Here is a 16,363-nt window from a genome sequence, read left to right on the forward strand (position 1 = left end):
GGTGACTGGCTACAGGCTGCATTGAGCCCAAAAAAACCAGTGTGTAAGGCATACAGCACTGGACTTTGAAAGAGATACCTGGATTGAAATCCATGCTCAGTCATGGAACAGAGAGGCTTTGACCAGGGCTCTCTCGCAAACAAACCTACCTTACAGACTGCTGAGATGATAAAATGAAGTAACCTCACATATGCCATCCTGACATCTTTGGGGGAAGTGTAAGATACAAATGTAATAAATGGAGAGGCTCACACGAGTGTAAGGCACCTAGTGAGGTCTCACGGTACTTCCAAACAGCTCTTGCGGCAATCAATTAAAAAGCATTATGCAGCTATTCCATCTTCCCCTCCTTAACAGAATTTTTGTGGTAAGAAAACAGACACAAGTCATGGTGGAAAAACACAGCAGGGTTACAAGTGGAAGACAATAACATCTGGACCGCTGGTAAAATTCTCTGTTTGAGGCTGAGCAATTGCAGAATAAATGCCTGATCTAGAAGCAGCCTCAAGTCAGGGCTCCCATCAGTTAGGCTCTGGCAATTTACTACCACTGTGCTATGACTTGGTTCGCATGTAATGGTAGCAAAACATGGTTTAATTAATTAAATTTAACTTTAATTTTAAAAGTCAATTTCAATTAATTTTAAAATTAATATTTTAAAATTTATTTTAATTTAATGGCAAGCTGCTTCCATTTTGTATAATCAGCCTCCAATCGTAGGTTATTGCGTGACGTGTGAACCTGGACTCTGTGGGTTGTTTGTGGGTTAAAACAACCCAAAGTTAACCTACGATTAGTTCTTAGGTTAACTTTGGGTTCTTTAACCCACAAACAAATCACAGTGTCCAGGTTTGCATGTCATACAAAAGCTTATGATTGGGCCGATCAGAGGTTGATTATACAAAGTGGAAGTGGTTCACACATGGCACATAACATGGCAAATCCTGCATTAATCAACCTGGATTTGCCACCTTTACATGTGAATGGGGCCTATACTAAGCTGAGCTTTGGGCTTCAAGGGTGCTGTCTAGGTGTACCAGACTGCCTGAGCCTTTATTTAGCTGAACAAAGGGACAATCCTGGCATGCCAGACCCTATAAATCCTGGCCTCAGAGTCAGGTCCTCAGCCTGAGCAACTTTTTAGTCTTTTAAATTGTGATGTCATTTCATTTCATTTTGTATTTTATTGTTTTATAAGTTTGCAAACTTCCCAGGGGAATTGGTTGATAGCATAAATAAATAAATAAATAAATAAATCTGACCTGACTAATAAATACACAACCCTCAATAATAGTTTTGCTTACATCAGGACCATGGTATTAGTTTCAAGAATGCACCCTCTATCCTGGCGTCAGTCACCACCATGACTCAGTATATGTGCATTATTGCTGAATCATGATGCTGACTCTACACTGTAGGAGGGACACTCAGTTTGCCTGATTAAACTTTCAGCAATAACCACAGACTGGGCTTTCATGGTGGTTAAGAGACTCATACTACGGGGTGGAAGGATAAGGTACCCCCCTCCACCATGCAATGGACTGAGGATCTCACAGCTCTTGGCTCCTTTGAGAGAGTATTTTACTCTAGATAGCATTGCCATGACAAACATGCTATCATATGGTCAGCATATCTCAGCCTTTATGAGTAATTTGGACTAGGAGACATTTTATATGGATTTGGATTTTGAATTGTATTTATTCTTTTCATTGTATATGTATATGTCTATACATATTTATAGTTCCTTTATTTTTAAAACTGTATGTATTTATTTTGTCTGTATGAGTTTGGTTATATTTGGAAAGGTAAAACTTAAATAAAAATTATGAATATTAAAAAGAAATAACCACATGCTATAGGGCATTTGTGGTTCCCAAACCCAGCCAGTACAGATCATAATTTGTGTCAAAATGACTGCCTCCGATGAGTCTTCAGCTGACAACACTAGAGAATTGGCTTTTCCGGCAGGCGCCTGGGCTTTCTGCTACAATCCTCTGACATCAACCTATCTTCAAAGGGAAAGAGCTCCTCACATATTTCGCACCATCAATTGATTCACCACATCCCCACAAATGCCTTTGTTGATAACTGTCATCTCTTTATCCCAAGCTGCCAGGAGAACTGCTAGCCAGCTGCAGCTCTAGACTCATGTTTGCTCCTTTTGTCCTGCTTCAGTGCTTCATCCCTATCTATTGCAAAGGCTAGTCTGCACAAAAACAATTTTGGGTGTCACATCTGCAAATATCCACATCTGCTGGTTGCACTGAGCCTCACAGTAGAGATGCCTCCAAGGCATCACACTAGAGATGCCTCCAAGAACCTTGGAGTTCTGTTGAGAGGCCCTTCTCTATTTCCTAACTATGATGGAGGCATAGTTGACGGGGACAAAAGAGAGGGTCTTCTCTGTGGCTGCACCTACATTGTGGAATTCTCTGCTGCAGGAGAATAGCTTGGCACCCTCTTTAACAGTGTTTCAGCACATGCCAAAGACTTTCCTGTTTAGACAGGTTTTAGTTTTCTCAGATGGGTAAATTCTATCCAATGTCTTTGTTTTATCTAGTACAGTTATGTTTTTATTACATTGCTGTTTTGGAATTCTATTGTATTTTTATTGCTCATTTTAATTGTTGTTACCCACCTTGAATGCTGCATAAGCACCAAAAGGGTAGGATATAAATTTATACATGAAATAAGTTTATTTTGTTCTGCTTCTGCACAGCTTCTCATAATGAAAAGTTGAACTGGGAACATGATGAGCTCACAGAACATGTTGTGCAAAGATGCTGTCAGATTACAGAACGCATATAAGAAAACAATTCAGCTGCCAATCCCAAGCCAAGGTAGGTGTGCTGATTTGCCTAAAGAAAAATATTGAGGCAAATTGTGGGAGCCCTGTTTGGTCAAAACATCTCATGAATTTCAAAGTACATTTAAAAAAAATTAAAACCAGTGAAATGTCTTATAGGAGATCTGTACTTCTTCACCTGGGATTTGCAAAAAACATTAGTTCAAGGTGTGCTGTGGGGCTCATCTGTTTCCCACAGCTTTGGATGACCTGCCAGGAATTTGTGGCTGGTGGAGAATGTCTCTACACAATGGGCAGTGATGATACAAGAACCAGGGCAGGAGCTGCCACCAAATTTTGCCTGAAGTGTACTTTCAAGGCAAGTTTGAAGATTCCTGTTTGGGGGGAAACTATTCAAGCAATTCTGATGGAAATGACAGGTTTTATAAAACTAGTGAAATTTCTCTTGGGGAATTTCGCATCCTAAACTCAGTTCTTGTGATGTCACCAAAATCTGTAATAGTCTCTCCTGCAATCCAAGGCAAACACAATGAACTCAGAGTTCTTTTCCAGCTTGGACTGCAATCCGAGCCATATAAGGACTCCTCCTTCACTTCTACCGTCAACTCAGTCTTTCTTCATTCATCTCCTACACCCACTCATACACTTAACCCTTCCTTCCGCTCTGTCCCTTTCCCTTACCTGTTTGCAGCGGGTATGGCATCTGTGGCTGTGAGGCAGAAGTGGCAGAAAGCAGCGGCCCATCTCCCCTGGCACATGAACCACTCCTACAGCACTGACCCACCCGCCAGAGTTGAACAGAAAGATCTGCCTTCTGCCTCTGCCACCATAGCAGCAACCAGGTAAGGCAAGGAGAGGGAGATCTGTAGCTGCTGCTGCTACCACAGCAGCCACTAGGGTAGGAGGCTTGAAGGTTGTTGTGAGGGCAGGAGAGTGGGGTCACAGGGGGCTAGAGAGAAAGTTTAGGGCCCTGTCTTGCTTCCAGTTATATCACTGAGAGTGTAACAGCGTCAAAAAGGAGGTCATGATTTTGCTCAGAAATAACCCAACTATTTTCCAATGTGGGGGTGGGGAATGGTTCAACTCACCAAACCCAATTACAAATCCAGCCAACCCATTGCTACTCAGGCCTTCTTTGTTATAGCTCTTCTGCATGTAATCAGCTATTCATCTGTTCAATGTCCTTTCTTTGGATGCTGAACACAGGATAGCAGAATTTGCCAAAGCACCCCTCCATCTTTAACTTTTTCTTTCTTCTTGTTCTCTCCCCTTCCATGTCACAGGATGGTGTGGAAGAAGGCAGGGGGCAAGCATCCTTTTAGCTCCCAAGTTTTAGGGACAGGCAATTTTGGCCCATACTCTGATATCAGTAACTAATATATTGGAGGCACCAAATATGACCTGATGCCAAATACTACCCAAAGGTGTCAAAGCAGCTTGGACAGTTGCTATCACCAAATGAGAATGTGAACCAAAATTTCCCATTTTTCAGTCTAGTTCCACAAATACTTGCAGCTGGCTATATACCTACACATATATCTTGAAAGATTTAGAAGTGATTTTCTCTTTTGTAGCCACCAGTAAGCCCAATAATTTTAGATGCTAACATTGTCTAGACAGGACAGGCTCTTCCTGGAGTCTCCCATTTCCCCACTGCAGCATGCTGTTCACATAAATAGCTTTTCCCATAATGCACAGAACCACTTACAGAAAGCTACAGTCTTACAGAAAGCTCTGTTGAAAAGCCCAGCCTTGCCTCAGAGAAACTTAAAACTTGGGCTGAGTTCCTTCAAAGCCAGGCTTCAGTCAGGGATGATTCACCAAACCATATTGCCTGAGAGATAACTGCAACTACCAGATGATATATTAGTTTATATAAATAGTTTGTATAAAACTTATCTAAGGACCAGGACTCTTCTCACCCTGTGTGTGCAATAGAAGGCAGCTATCATAAACATTGCCATGCAATCTGGCCATGTAAATAATCCCTCAAAAGACCAGAACTGCCAAGTCATTGGTCAAAGCAAGAATAGACAACTTCTGTATCCTCAGGGCTATTCTATTCTCCAGAATATGACCAGGGAGTTGGAAACATATTTTGCCACACACCTTCCTCAAAATAATCAAGTTCTATAATAAAGATGACACCATTTAACCACATGTACTATGGTATAGCTGGGGTGTCTCATACCAAAAAACAAAGGGTGGTATAACAGTGGGATTTTTCACATGTCACAGCAGTGTTTGGCAGCAAATTGTGGCTTAATTAACCCATGATTTCAGGGGATGCGCACCACGCATGAGCTGTTTCCAGTTTGCACACTCAATCTCCAATCAGCCCAGTCACAGGTAGTTGAGTGACTTCCAAACCCAGACACTTTGGATTCTTTGAGGGTTAAACAACCCAAAGTTAACCTAAGAACAAATCAGAGGTTAACTTTGGGTTGTTTAACCCACGAACAAGCCAAAGTGTCAGGGTTTGCACGTCATGCTAACAGCCTATAGACAGGACGTTCGTAGGTTGTTCCTGCAAACTGGAAGCAGCTCACATGCAGTGTGCATCCCCGCAAATTGTGAGTTTATGAACACACAACTTGCCACAGAATGATGCCATGACATGCAAACCAGATCTTTAAGCTATAGGCTCTTCTTTACTTCTTACAATTTGAGAATATTTACTTTACTTTCCCTTACATGAACAATGTGGACAAATGTTTTCTCACACCTTGATTAAAATTTGGCAGGACCTCCAGGGGCGAGATAATATTCTGTATTGCCCTGACTCAGCCTGTGGACTACCTTGGGACACCCCTGTGTCAGAGCACTCAGAAAATAGTAGAACATAGGGAAGATCTCTTCTCCCAGAAATTGAAAGCCAAACTACACGTTATACTAATCAAGTAGCATGTAGCCGAGGTGTGTCTTCTTTTTGTTTTCCCAATCCAAAGCAGTGTCACACCTAGAATAGATGTCACAGTCATAGAATCATAGGGTTGGAAGGGGCCTACAAGACCATCAAGTCCACCCCCCTGCTCAATGCAGGAAGCCTGATTCCCAGGTGGTCTCCCATCCAAGTACTAACCAGGGCTGACCCCGCTTAGCTTCTGAGATCAGATGAGATCGGGTGCATCCAGTCCTTTGCACTTCTAGAGTAAATGCGTGCGCCCAATTTAGACTGGGACCACCACACTCCGGGAGGGTTAAACCTTCCTCCCACCTGAACGTTTTCCCCAAAATTCCCCCCTGCAACGGGATAAATAAAGAAAAACATATTTTAAAAGTCTCCATCGTTTTGTCAAAATTGGATGAATTTTGTAGGCATAGGAGTCCCTTCTATGCCAAATGAAACCTGACAAATGTCAAATAGATAGATACAAGGTATTTTGTGCTAGGTTGGCTGAAGAGGAAAGAGTACTAATCTTGCTACTTCTGCTGCTTCTTCTCCACCCAGAAAGTGCCTTGGGGGCAACACAAGCATTGTCACATTCCTGTTTCATCCTTGATGGAGTGGTTAATACTTTATTGAAATTTGAAAGTCTACACTAACGCAGTGCTTGTGCATGCTATACTATTGTGTGTGTAACACTGTCACAAAATACACAGAATACACAAAAATACACAAAATACTTCCTTAAACGCAGCAGCAGCTGCCCGTCACAATGGATGAAGCCAACGGTGCTGCGGCAAAGAGTTTACATTTAATTATTTCACAAAATATTTCCTTAAATGCAGCAGCAGCTGCCTGTCACAATGGAAGAAGCCAGCGGTGCCGTGGCAAAGAGTTTACATTTAATTATTTCATGGGGGCAAAGCAGTGACCACCCAGCCCTCTGATGGGCACCACCCCTGGAATAAACACCCCTACTTGACAGCAGAGCAGAGCACAACAACTGTAAATGGGTGCTGTGTTTGATGAAGGGAAAACACAACTGCATGCAATTGAGTACTGCCTTCTTTAATTCAAGACTAAAGAAACAATCAGTGCAGGGAACACTCTGCGTTCCATTTCGTTGTGAGACATATGTGCCTCTCTCACAGCCTAGATCAGTTTATAAACTGGAGTTTTTCAAAACAAGTGGTGGCGGTACCCCACCAGCAGCTGCACAAAACTATAGGAAACATCTACAATGCTTTAAATGAAAGAAAACGCACTTATTAAATAAATCATCTAAAAATATAACCAATATAAATATAACTAAAGATATAACTGTCAAAGCAGTGCCTCTTACGTGTATGCATTTTCTCCCATGGACATCTATTGGATGTCTATTAAGAGAACACTGAATGTAGAGTGTGTTCATAAGAACATTGAGATTACTATTAGGGATTTAATTCCAGAATTATTTTACTGATATATATATACATAAAAGGAAATATTTGTATGTTTTTGAGGGACTCAAAAGCCATACATCCGATTGTTATGAAACTTTTAGGATTTGTTCCACCTTTATCTGGGATGGTTTTAGCCACAGCGAAAATTTGGTCTGCCATCTTGACACAAAATGGCGGCCGATCAAATTTTTTAAAGATTTACAGATTCAATACCATTTGATCAATTTCAACCAAACTTGGCATGATGATTCAGCACTGCAGCAAGCAAATTTTAATCATACTTTTAACGATAAGATTACCTATAATCATAAAAGAGGATGTGTCTGTCTGTCTGTCATTACCACAGCTCCAAGACCGTGAAAGCTAGACACTTGAAATGTGGCATGTATACTAAGGGGACCCTAGGAATGTGCACTTCAGGGTTATTTTGTTTTTAAAGCAAATCTATTTTAATTAATTCAAGTGTGTCCATGTGGTTGAAACCTGCAGTTACATTTTCAGCCTCTAGAGGCAGACTTCACTAGCACATAGCCTTGCACTCCATACAGTTTCAAATCACAGCAGATTAGTAGGTTGAGGGACACAGTTATATGCCTGACCTTCCCCCTGCTGTGGGGAAGACCCCCTAAGACCCCTTCTGCAGGGGGCTATAGGGGTGCACTAACGCAGGGGCTTTGCCTAGAGGTGTCAGTGGGTGTGGCTTCACTCAGATGGGGTGGGAACAATGTGTCCAACTCTGAGAGCTGTGTACGTTTGCTTGAAGGCCTCAGTGTATCAATGCTATTCCCACCCATGCGAAGCCGGGTCCGTTCACTACTTATTTCATAAACGTACATTTTAACAGATGTGGAACTGTATCTCCCTTTTTCATGGTTGAGTTGGCAAAGCATCAACACATAGAAGGTTACTGCTACTGAACCAATGCATCCACTATTTTGGGATGCATCCTGCTATAAACCTCCACTTAAGTCAGAGGGCACTTGACTGAAAAGAGGCCCCGGAATCAAATTCAGTTTGAGATACTTTGCTAAAATTTCTTCTCTAAGACCATGTGCTCTTTGTGTAGCTACATCACTCCTATTATATATAATGTGGACCAAAAGTTGGGAGGACCCAGTGCCAATGACTGGTCTACTCCACCAGATCTCAACCGGAGGCAAGAGAAGTGAATGGAGAGTGTGGTGGCTGCGGAATGAGGTTTTTTGGCAGTCCATTTCGGGAATGCGGTACGATATGGTCCACCACCCTTAATCCTCTCCTCTTAGTGGCCCTCCTGTAAAGCTGGTTGTTGACCAAGAATAGATAGTGTTTGGTAGCACTGTATCCACTTTGTCCAAGGTGGTGATGAAGCAAGCACAAGAGGAACAAAACAACAGCTTTCGCTGCAGCATCTCTTGCCAGATTATTTCCCCTTATAGAGTATTGGCAAAATTGAACACCTCTCAGGAATAAATACTTTTGTCCAAGTGCATGATGTCCTAACCACAGAAAGGTTACAAAACTCTATGACTCATAAAACCATTACTTAGCCTCTTGAACATTATTTATTTAATATAAGGGAGATAATCAGGGCTAATAGAAGAAAAAGAAAAAAGTGCCCTATGTTTCATCTTAATATACACTGAACCCATTTCCTGTCTTGCTTTGACACACAATCTTAGTATATGACGCATTGTTTAATGGCATATATGGCACTCTAGCATGCTCTCCAGAATTAGTAGTAGTAGTAGTAGTAGTAGTAGTACCTCCCTAAATTGCCTTAAACACAGTGCAAAAAATGTTACATTCAACTACTTATCAGTCCTGCGAACTTTAAAAAGCTTTCCTTGATAAGGGCAAAGGTAAAACAAAAGCTTACATAAGAACATAAGAAGTGCCATTCTGGATCAGACCAAGGGTCCATCTACTCTATTATTCTGTTCACACAGTAGCCAAATAGCTGCCCACAGGAAACCAACAAGAAGGACATGAGCACAACAGCACCCTCTCACCATGTTCCCCAGCAACTGGTGTACGTAGGCATACTGCCTCTGATACTGGAGGCAGCATATAGCCATCAGGACTACTAGCCACTGAGAGCCTTATCCTCCAGAAATTTGTCCAATCTCCTTTTAAAGCCATCCAAATTGGTGGCCATCACTGCACCTTGTGGAAGCGAATTCAGTTTAACTATGTGCTGTGTGAAGAACTACTTCCTTTTACCTGCCCTGAATCTCCCGCCAATCCACTTCATGGGATGACCCTGGCTTCTCGTATTGTAACAGAGGAAGAAAAATGTCTCCCTATCCACTTTTCTCCATACCATGCATAATTTTGTACACCTCTTTCTTGTCTCCCCTTACTTGCCTTTTTTCTAACCTAAACAACCCCAGATGTTGTAATCTTTCCTCTTAGGGGAATTGCTCCAGTCCCTTGATCATTTTTGGGCACAATCCTATGCATGTTTCGATAGAAAAAGTCCTACAACTCCCAGCATCCCCCAGCCAGCCATGGGGGATGCTGGGATTCACAGGGATCCAAGAAATGGAGCTGTGAAAATAACTAGGACTGCCAGCCAATTAAAGGAGCCTTAGCTGATGAATTATCTGCTTTTTAAACAAATAATCAGTCAATTGGTCAATTTAAATAAGTTTGCATATTACCAAAACCTCAGCACAGGTGCCTTATTGAGATACTGAGGAAGCACACACAAACAGTTACTCTAACAGAAAATATTTTCAGTTATAAGAGTGAAGCATGCCACAGCATCATATATTTTAGAAACATTCTGCAGATACTTGCTTGTTTCTGGAAAATTACCTCTAAAAATACAGCAGTCACTAACTTGGTATGGTAATCAACCAGTAAGACAGTATGTGTGCATAAGCCTACAATTGCTTATTCAGGAGACATATCCATCCTTCTTCCACTTCCACCTTTCCAAATCTGGACAGCTTGCACTGTGTCTTCTGTGTAGTCTGGAACAAATAGTGATATTTCCCCCAAAGTTCTGTCTTCCAAAACCATCCAATAATGTCATTACTGGTGGCTCATCTCATATTTCAGAAGTGAGTAGGTTCCTGAATGAGGACACACAGCATACAGCAATTTTTTCCTTAGTTCAAAGATTCTTGACAGCATCAAATGAAACTGTTTCATTTAAATAAAGAAGTAAATTTCTGACCCTCAGTGCTGCAGAGAAAATCTTGGAAAATAATGATTCAAAAAGGCTAAGCTGAACCATTTCACTTCCACAAAGAACAAGTAAAATTATATGATGGATTTGGCAGAGAGGAGTGGTAGATCTGTCAAGATGAAATGGCTTGAAAGACAATCCTCCCTTCCAACCCCCCCCAAACCCCTCTTAAGATTTATAATTTCCATCTCACAAGCTTCTGAGACACATCTCTCATACACGTCAAACAACACTGATCCTTGGTTACTCCAACCCCACCCCACTCAGCAACTGGAGTAACTTTTAAGCCTCCTATCTTCTTCCCCATTACTAGGGGACAAGTAATCCCTACAGCTAGGTTCTCAAACTGTTGGCAGGCCCTTCAGGGGATGGGGGGGGGGACCTGGGAGAAGGCACAATGTTCCAGGATGGGAGAGGATGCATTGAGATAGCCTTTTCCTTACTGTTATACTTAAGGGGATCAAGCATTTGGTCAGCTCTATCCAGGTGAAAAAAGTCACAGGTTTCCCATACCCTAGTATTATCTTTCCCTCCCTTCTTCCCATGCTAGTGAAGTGATTCAAGAGTAGGTAGACTTGCTTGCACAGAGACGTTTGAAATGCAGTTCCCAAAAGTGGTATCTTTTGTGTTAATACTCTAGAAAGAAATATTTCAAACGGCTATTATAATACCTTTGTGTCCCATCACTGCCTTGACAAACTACAGAAGGCACAGAAGGCAGAACAAAGATATTAATTGATGCATATACTTGAAAAGGCCACAAGAAACACATTGGAACAAAGAACAAATAGGTAAGAAGAGAATATCTGTAATGTCAGTCTATAATAAAAAGCCAGCTAAGATGAAACAAATATATTATGAAACTCATAAAGTTGGGTCAGCAAGATCTTTGCTGTGTTGAAAACAAACAAAAGAAATCCTATCACATGAGTTAACAACTTTCATTTGAGACTGCTTCCTTTAAAAGAACGTGCAGCTTACTAAAAAGCATGAATCTGAAGGAGGCTTCCTGGCTCATAGCTAACACAGCCAAATCCTAGCCATGTTTACTTTGTGATAAGGCCCACTGAAATGATGAGATTTATTATAAGTAAATATGCTTAGGATTCCAGCCTCAGTATGATTTGGAACAGAGATATGCAACTGGCATCCTGAAGGCTCAATCCACTCCCCCCTAAAGGCTTCCAATGCAGTGCCCAGCATAGCTCCCAATCAGAAAGGACCCCCTTGTTAGGCAGCTCACCCATTTTCTCTGGATTGAGCCAAGACACACGCAAATGGCTCTTTAAAACCCTCCCCATAGTTTGAACAGCAACAGAAGCTTTGGCAGACTTTTCTCATTATGCATTTCAGATGCTGCCTTCTTTATGTGAGCCAAGACACAGGCAAATGTGTATGAGCAGCTCTCTATCAAAGTCTCTGTTGCTGTTCATAATAGAGGAGCTGAAGGGGGTAAAGAGTAATCTGCCTGCACCTTGGCTTGGGCCACAGGAGTAAGTAATGAACAATGCCAGTGTCACTGGTCTTCCAAACCTTGCCCAATTCAAAAGATAGCCCTGGTTAAAAATGGGATGCGGATTCACAGTTTAGGAACTGTGGAACAGCAAATAACCCAAACCTAATCTTGGAGAAGCCACAGAATTCTAATCAGACAGCTGACTGAAGCAGCCATGCTTCATTTACCCCAAGAGTGGCAAACCTGCGTTCCTCCAGATGTTATTGGACTCCAGCTGCCATCAGCCCTGAGCATTAGCCATGCTGGCTGGGGCGGATGGGAGTTGGAGTCCAACAACATCTGGGGGCTGCGCAGTGCCCACATTTTCCTTGTGGTAAAGGGCTTGTAGGAGAAAGACAAATTCGACAGGTGTAATTATGCACCCTTTAATCTAACAGAGTGGTTTCCGAACTTTCTATCTTTAGGGAACAGTCCACATCAACTTGTCTGCCATGGAACCCCTAAGCACGGCAGAGGATTCTGGGGCATATTCTAGGGTGCACACTCAGTTCATCTGGAGAACTGACCAGACCTAATGAGTTTCCCACAGGCTTTCAGAGCCACAGGCAAGTCAGGGGGGTACAGCTTTAGCCAGCGGTCTGGGATGGAACAAGAGGACTGGGAGGAAATGGACAGGCAGGGTTCAGGCAGGATCACAGTTCTTGAAAGCAAAGGCAGTTGGAGGTAGGCCTTTCAGAACCCAAGGAGCAGCTGGCTTGTTCTAACAGCAGCGTAGTCTGAACTGAGCTCTGATGTGCTCCCTGAGCCTGACTACCCCTCTCAGGCTTCATTCCCCACCCCCCACACTCAAGAGTACAGAGCCTTAAAGGGGCAGTCTTCTGGCCTGGCGTCTAGCACTCTGTCACCTCTCCATGGCCTCATGCTGGACATGCTGCCTGCATCGGTGAGCAGGTTTGGTGGAGCGCAAGACTCTGGGGGTCCATAGTTGTCTGGCTCAGGCTGAGGATGAACAGCGGAGCTTAGGCTCAGTGCCTCCTCCATCAGCACCACTGGGCTTTCACCCTTTGTACCCTTACCTATTTTTAAATTAATATCTGTGTCCATATCAGAGTTGCTGCTGGGTTTCGGGATCATGACAACATGACCTGGAGTGTGCCCTAAAACACACCCAACTTTCCCCTGCAGCTGCATATCTCATGGGAAGATTGGCAAGGAGCAGGCAGGCTCCTGAAAGATGTCTTTCAGGGAAGTTTGTTCTTCATTACCAATCTTCTCATCAAGAAACCCCTCTCATCAAGCTCCCCCAGGAGCTGCGGGATTCCCTGGAACACATTTGAAAACCACAGATCTAAAACTGTTCTCCACATCATATCAGCACACAACTCTGCTCACTAGGCTTTGACGTAATCATGTATATACAAAGAGAGTTGAAGAGAATATCTACCAGCTGCTTTGAAGCCCAAAGGAAACCTTGGTGACAAAAAGAAAACTGCATATGGTATCTAGTAGTGTCTGTTGCAATATTCACGTGACATATGTTTAATGAAAAACTGTAATAGCACTTACGGGAATTAACTGTAACCATAAGCTTTCGGTGGAGAAGAAAACATTGCCTTTTGTAATGTGCATGAACCTTTCTAGTTAGAGACCAGAAAACCAAAAAGGGGTACATATACATAAAGTCTGACTTTGTCCCAATCTCATTTGCCAAACTTTTCAAAGTCTGATTAGCATCAGTCTGCTATTTTAATAAAACAGGCACTCTCAATCAGCTATTTGTTTTTGAAGACTTAACAAAAAAGCAAAGAAAAATGACTAAATGTTCTCTTTGGAAACTCAAACAGCATGTTCTCAAACCAGATTTTTCTCATGTCTTTTCAACCCATTGGAAGGTTTTTAACTAATGTACACCACTCACTGAGTATAATTCTACTCAGAATAGGAATAAAAATAGTAGCACACTATTTAAGAATAATTATGTCTGTATTTTAGAGGAAATAGCAAAGACAAGTATAGACTGCAGCCAAGACACATAGTGTGCTGTACTCCGTTTCTTTACAACACACACACACACACAGCCAGCAGAAAAATGATAATCCCTTCTTAGTGGAAAATCCAAATTTTCAAATGAATCCCTCAGCTACAATGAATTACTGTAATAACCAGAATCCTCCTATGTTCACTGCTCAACAAAGGCACAGCTGACCACCTGCTATGTTACATCTTCTAGGCAGCAGTTTTTCTGTTTGGCAAATGCTGTTCTCTTCTGACCAGGGATGTGCCCCACTGAATCAGATGGCACATTATTAAAAACACGGACAAACAGCAAAGGGAATCAGGGGAAAGGTTCTCCTTCTAGCCTGAGTAACTGCTGTACAGCGACTCTGCACTTCTGCTGAGTGCAGCATAACAGGGGTGCCTCTGCAGTTCTAAAAAGAAAGAATGTAAACAGGTAGATCCAGGCCAGATAAATAATTGCGTTAATTTGAGGAAACACCACACATGGCTGAAAGGGACAAACTGAAACTCAGTGAGCTCTGTATGTGTGTGCATTTGTGCTATGCAGCTAGGAAAAGATTGTTGTTGTTTAAAAAAACCTGCATTATTCACAGTTGCACCACTGATCTTAAACCTCAACTGCATGTGAAAACAAAACAGAAAAGGTGCTTAACCCAAGTCACTGAAATGTGTCTTTCATTAACTTGAAACAAGGCAGGGGGAAAGTGGGGAGGGGGAGACAGAAGAGAAGCAAACAACTCATCACTAAGAATTTGCTGCATTGACACTAAGTCAGGGACTGTTTAAAGAAAAAAGAAATCCAAGCATCAGAAATCCAATACAGGGTTATAGCAACCCTGTCAAACGTGAACTACCAATATAGCATGGGGCTTCTCATACATTTCTATGTTATTTTATTGCTAGTTCTGACAGGCCAACAGTTATATGCACCACACCAAATCTAGATGCTGAATGCAAAGAAAACACGCACACCACCTTTCCCCCATCCTCCCAGCAACAGAAGGCTCTTCCTGCATAGGCAGATGGACTTCCAATTCCCTTAACAGCCGGGCAAAATAAAGGGAGGGGGAATGTGCACCGTGTAAAGATGCCCAGAAACAAATGCTGTATCGTACACATAAACACAACCCTCCCACCCGCTGCATCTTCAGTCATGTGCCAGCAAGTGAGTAAAAAAACCACACATTTGCTGTCACTCTGCACTCATCCATTTTCTGTTACAAAACAAAAATAAGGAAATATTTTCATGAAATTAAAGGAGGAAGGAAGGAAGGAAGGAAGGGAGGGAGGGCTGGGTGTTTTATGACTTGAGAACGTCTGGCCCATTACTATCACCCTTATTATAACTCACTAAACCAAAGGCCCATTTCGGTTCCTCCTGCTCACAGGAAATCAGGTGTGTTTTTTAAACTCTACTTAGCAAAGACCAGACAGCCTCTCTTCCCCCCCGCCGCCCCCAAGCCCAGCAGAATGATGCTTTCCACTGGGATCCATTTCATAACACCCAGAATAATACGTCCTGAACCCAAACCCACAGCAACAGAAAAGCCCAGCATAGGAAGGGGGGCGGGGGAGGGAGAGAGAGAGAGAGAGAGAGAGAGAAAATGCTGCAGAGGAACCCAAAGCCACCACAACACCCTGTGACTTCTGCCAAGAGTCCAGTTAGGCTTCCTAGGGGTGCTGGAGATGGAGCAGAAAAGGCGCGTTTTGCTTTCGTGGGAGTCAGGAGAAAAGTGCGGCGCTCTTGAAGGCGGGGGGCTGGGGACGAGGGGCGCCGGCCAAGGTGAGATGTGCCATTGGGAAGGGCCAGCCGAGGGAGTGAGGCAGCAGCCGGCAGCGGGGCGGCTCTCGCGGCGCCTTACCTGGAGAAAGCCGGGCTGGGCACAGAGCATGCTCTTTCCCCGGCGGCGGCGGCGGCGGCAGCAAGGGCAGGCTTCAGATCCCCCACGTGCGGCTCATGGCTGGGCGCCGGCCAGGCTCTCGCGCGGCAGGCAGGGAGCGCCCCGGCCTTTCCAGGGTTCCCCGCTCCGCTCCAGCCCCTTCTGCCCTTGCGCCTCCGCCTCCTCCACGACAGCGCCGGAGAGAGGCGCGCGCGCGAGCGAGGGAGGGAGGGAGCGAGGGAGGGCGCGCGTGCGGCAAGCCCTCCTCCTCCCCCGCCCCTTCCACCCTCACGGCGGCACCACCATTAGTCCGAGCGGCGGCGACAGCAGAAGCGGCGGCGGCGCTTCCTACGCCTATGCTGAGACTGCCGCCGCGGCTCCCGCGGCGCGGCTCCGCCCCTCTCTGGGTACCGAGCCCGAGGAGCCAACCACGAGGCGCGCCGCGCTGTCGCTTGTGCCAGCGGGATCCTTCCTTCGCGGCTCCCCGACGCCCGCGCGCGATCCCACAGCGCGGCGGGGACCCGCCGCTCGCACCGCGGGGGCGGGGGCCGCGTTCGTTCCTCAGGCCCTTCCCCGCAGTTTTGTCTTCATTCGGACATCGCCCCTCCCCTGCTTTCATGTGCGGAAACTCCGCAAGGGACCCAGAGCATCTCACCGTCCACGTGCTCATCGTCTCTCCGCATACGCCGTGTTCA

The 16,363-nt window shown here is 44.1% G+C and overlaps 1 protein-coding gene across 2 annotated transcripts in view; it reads right to left on the reverse strand.

Annotated features, from left to right (window-relative positions):
* The window catches only part of HECW1 (HECT, C2 and WW domain containing E3 ubiquitin protein ligase 1), a 291,424-nt gene extending 275,261 nt beyond the window's left edge, over positions 1 to 16,163 (reverse strand). Inside the window, exon 1 of one of the 2 annotated variants that reach the window (XM_084857787.1) lies at positions 15,651 to 15,866. In XM_084857787.1, coding sequence (XP_084713913.1) covers positions 15,651 to 15,680 — 30 coding nt within the window. In that variant the 5' untranslated portion in view covers positions 15,681 to 15,866. Of the gene's footprint in view, positions 1 to 15,650 lie in introns of both variants that reach the window. The other variant, XM_084857788.1, reaches the window with a different exon arrangement.
* Positions 16,164 to 16,363: the final 200 nt, after the last annotated feature.

The sequence above is a fragment of the Heloderma suspectum genome, chromosome 5, assembly GCF_057233095.1.
Source record: "Heloderma suspectum isolate Gila_16-S chromosome 5, 16-S_ref, whole genome shotgun sequence".
Lineage (NCBI taxonomy): Eukaryota > Metazoa > Chordata > Lepidosauria > Squamata > Helodermatidae > Heloderma > Heloderma suspectum.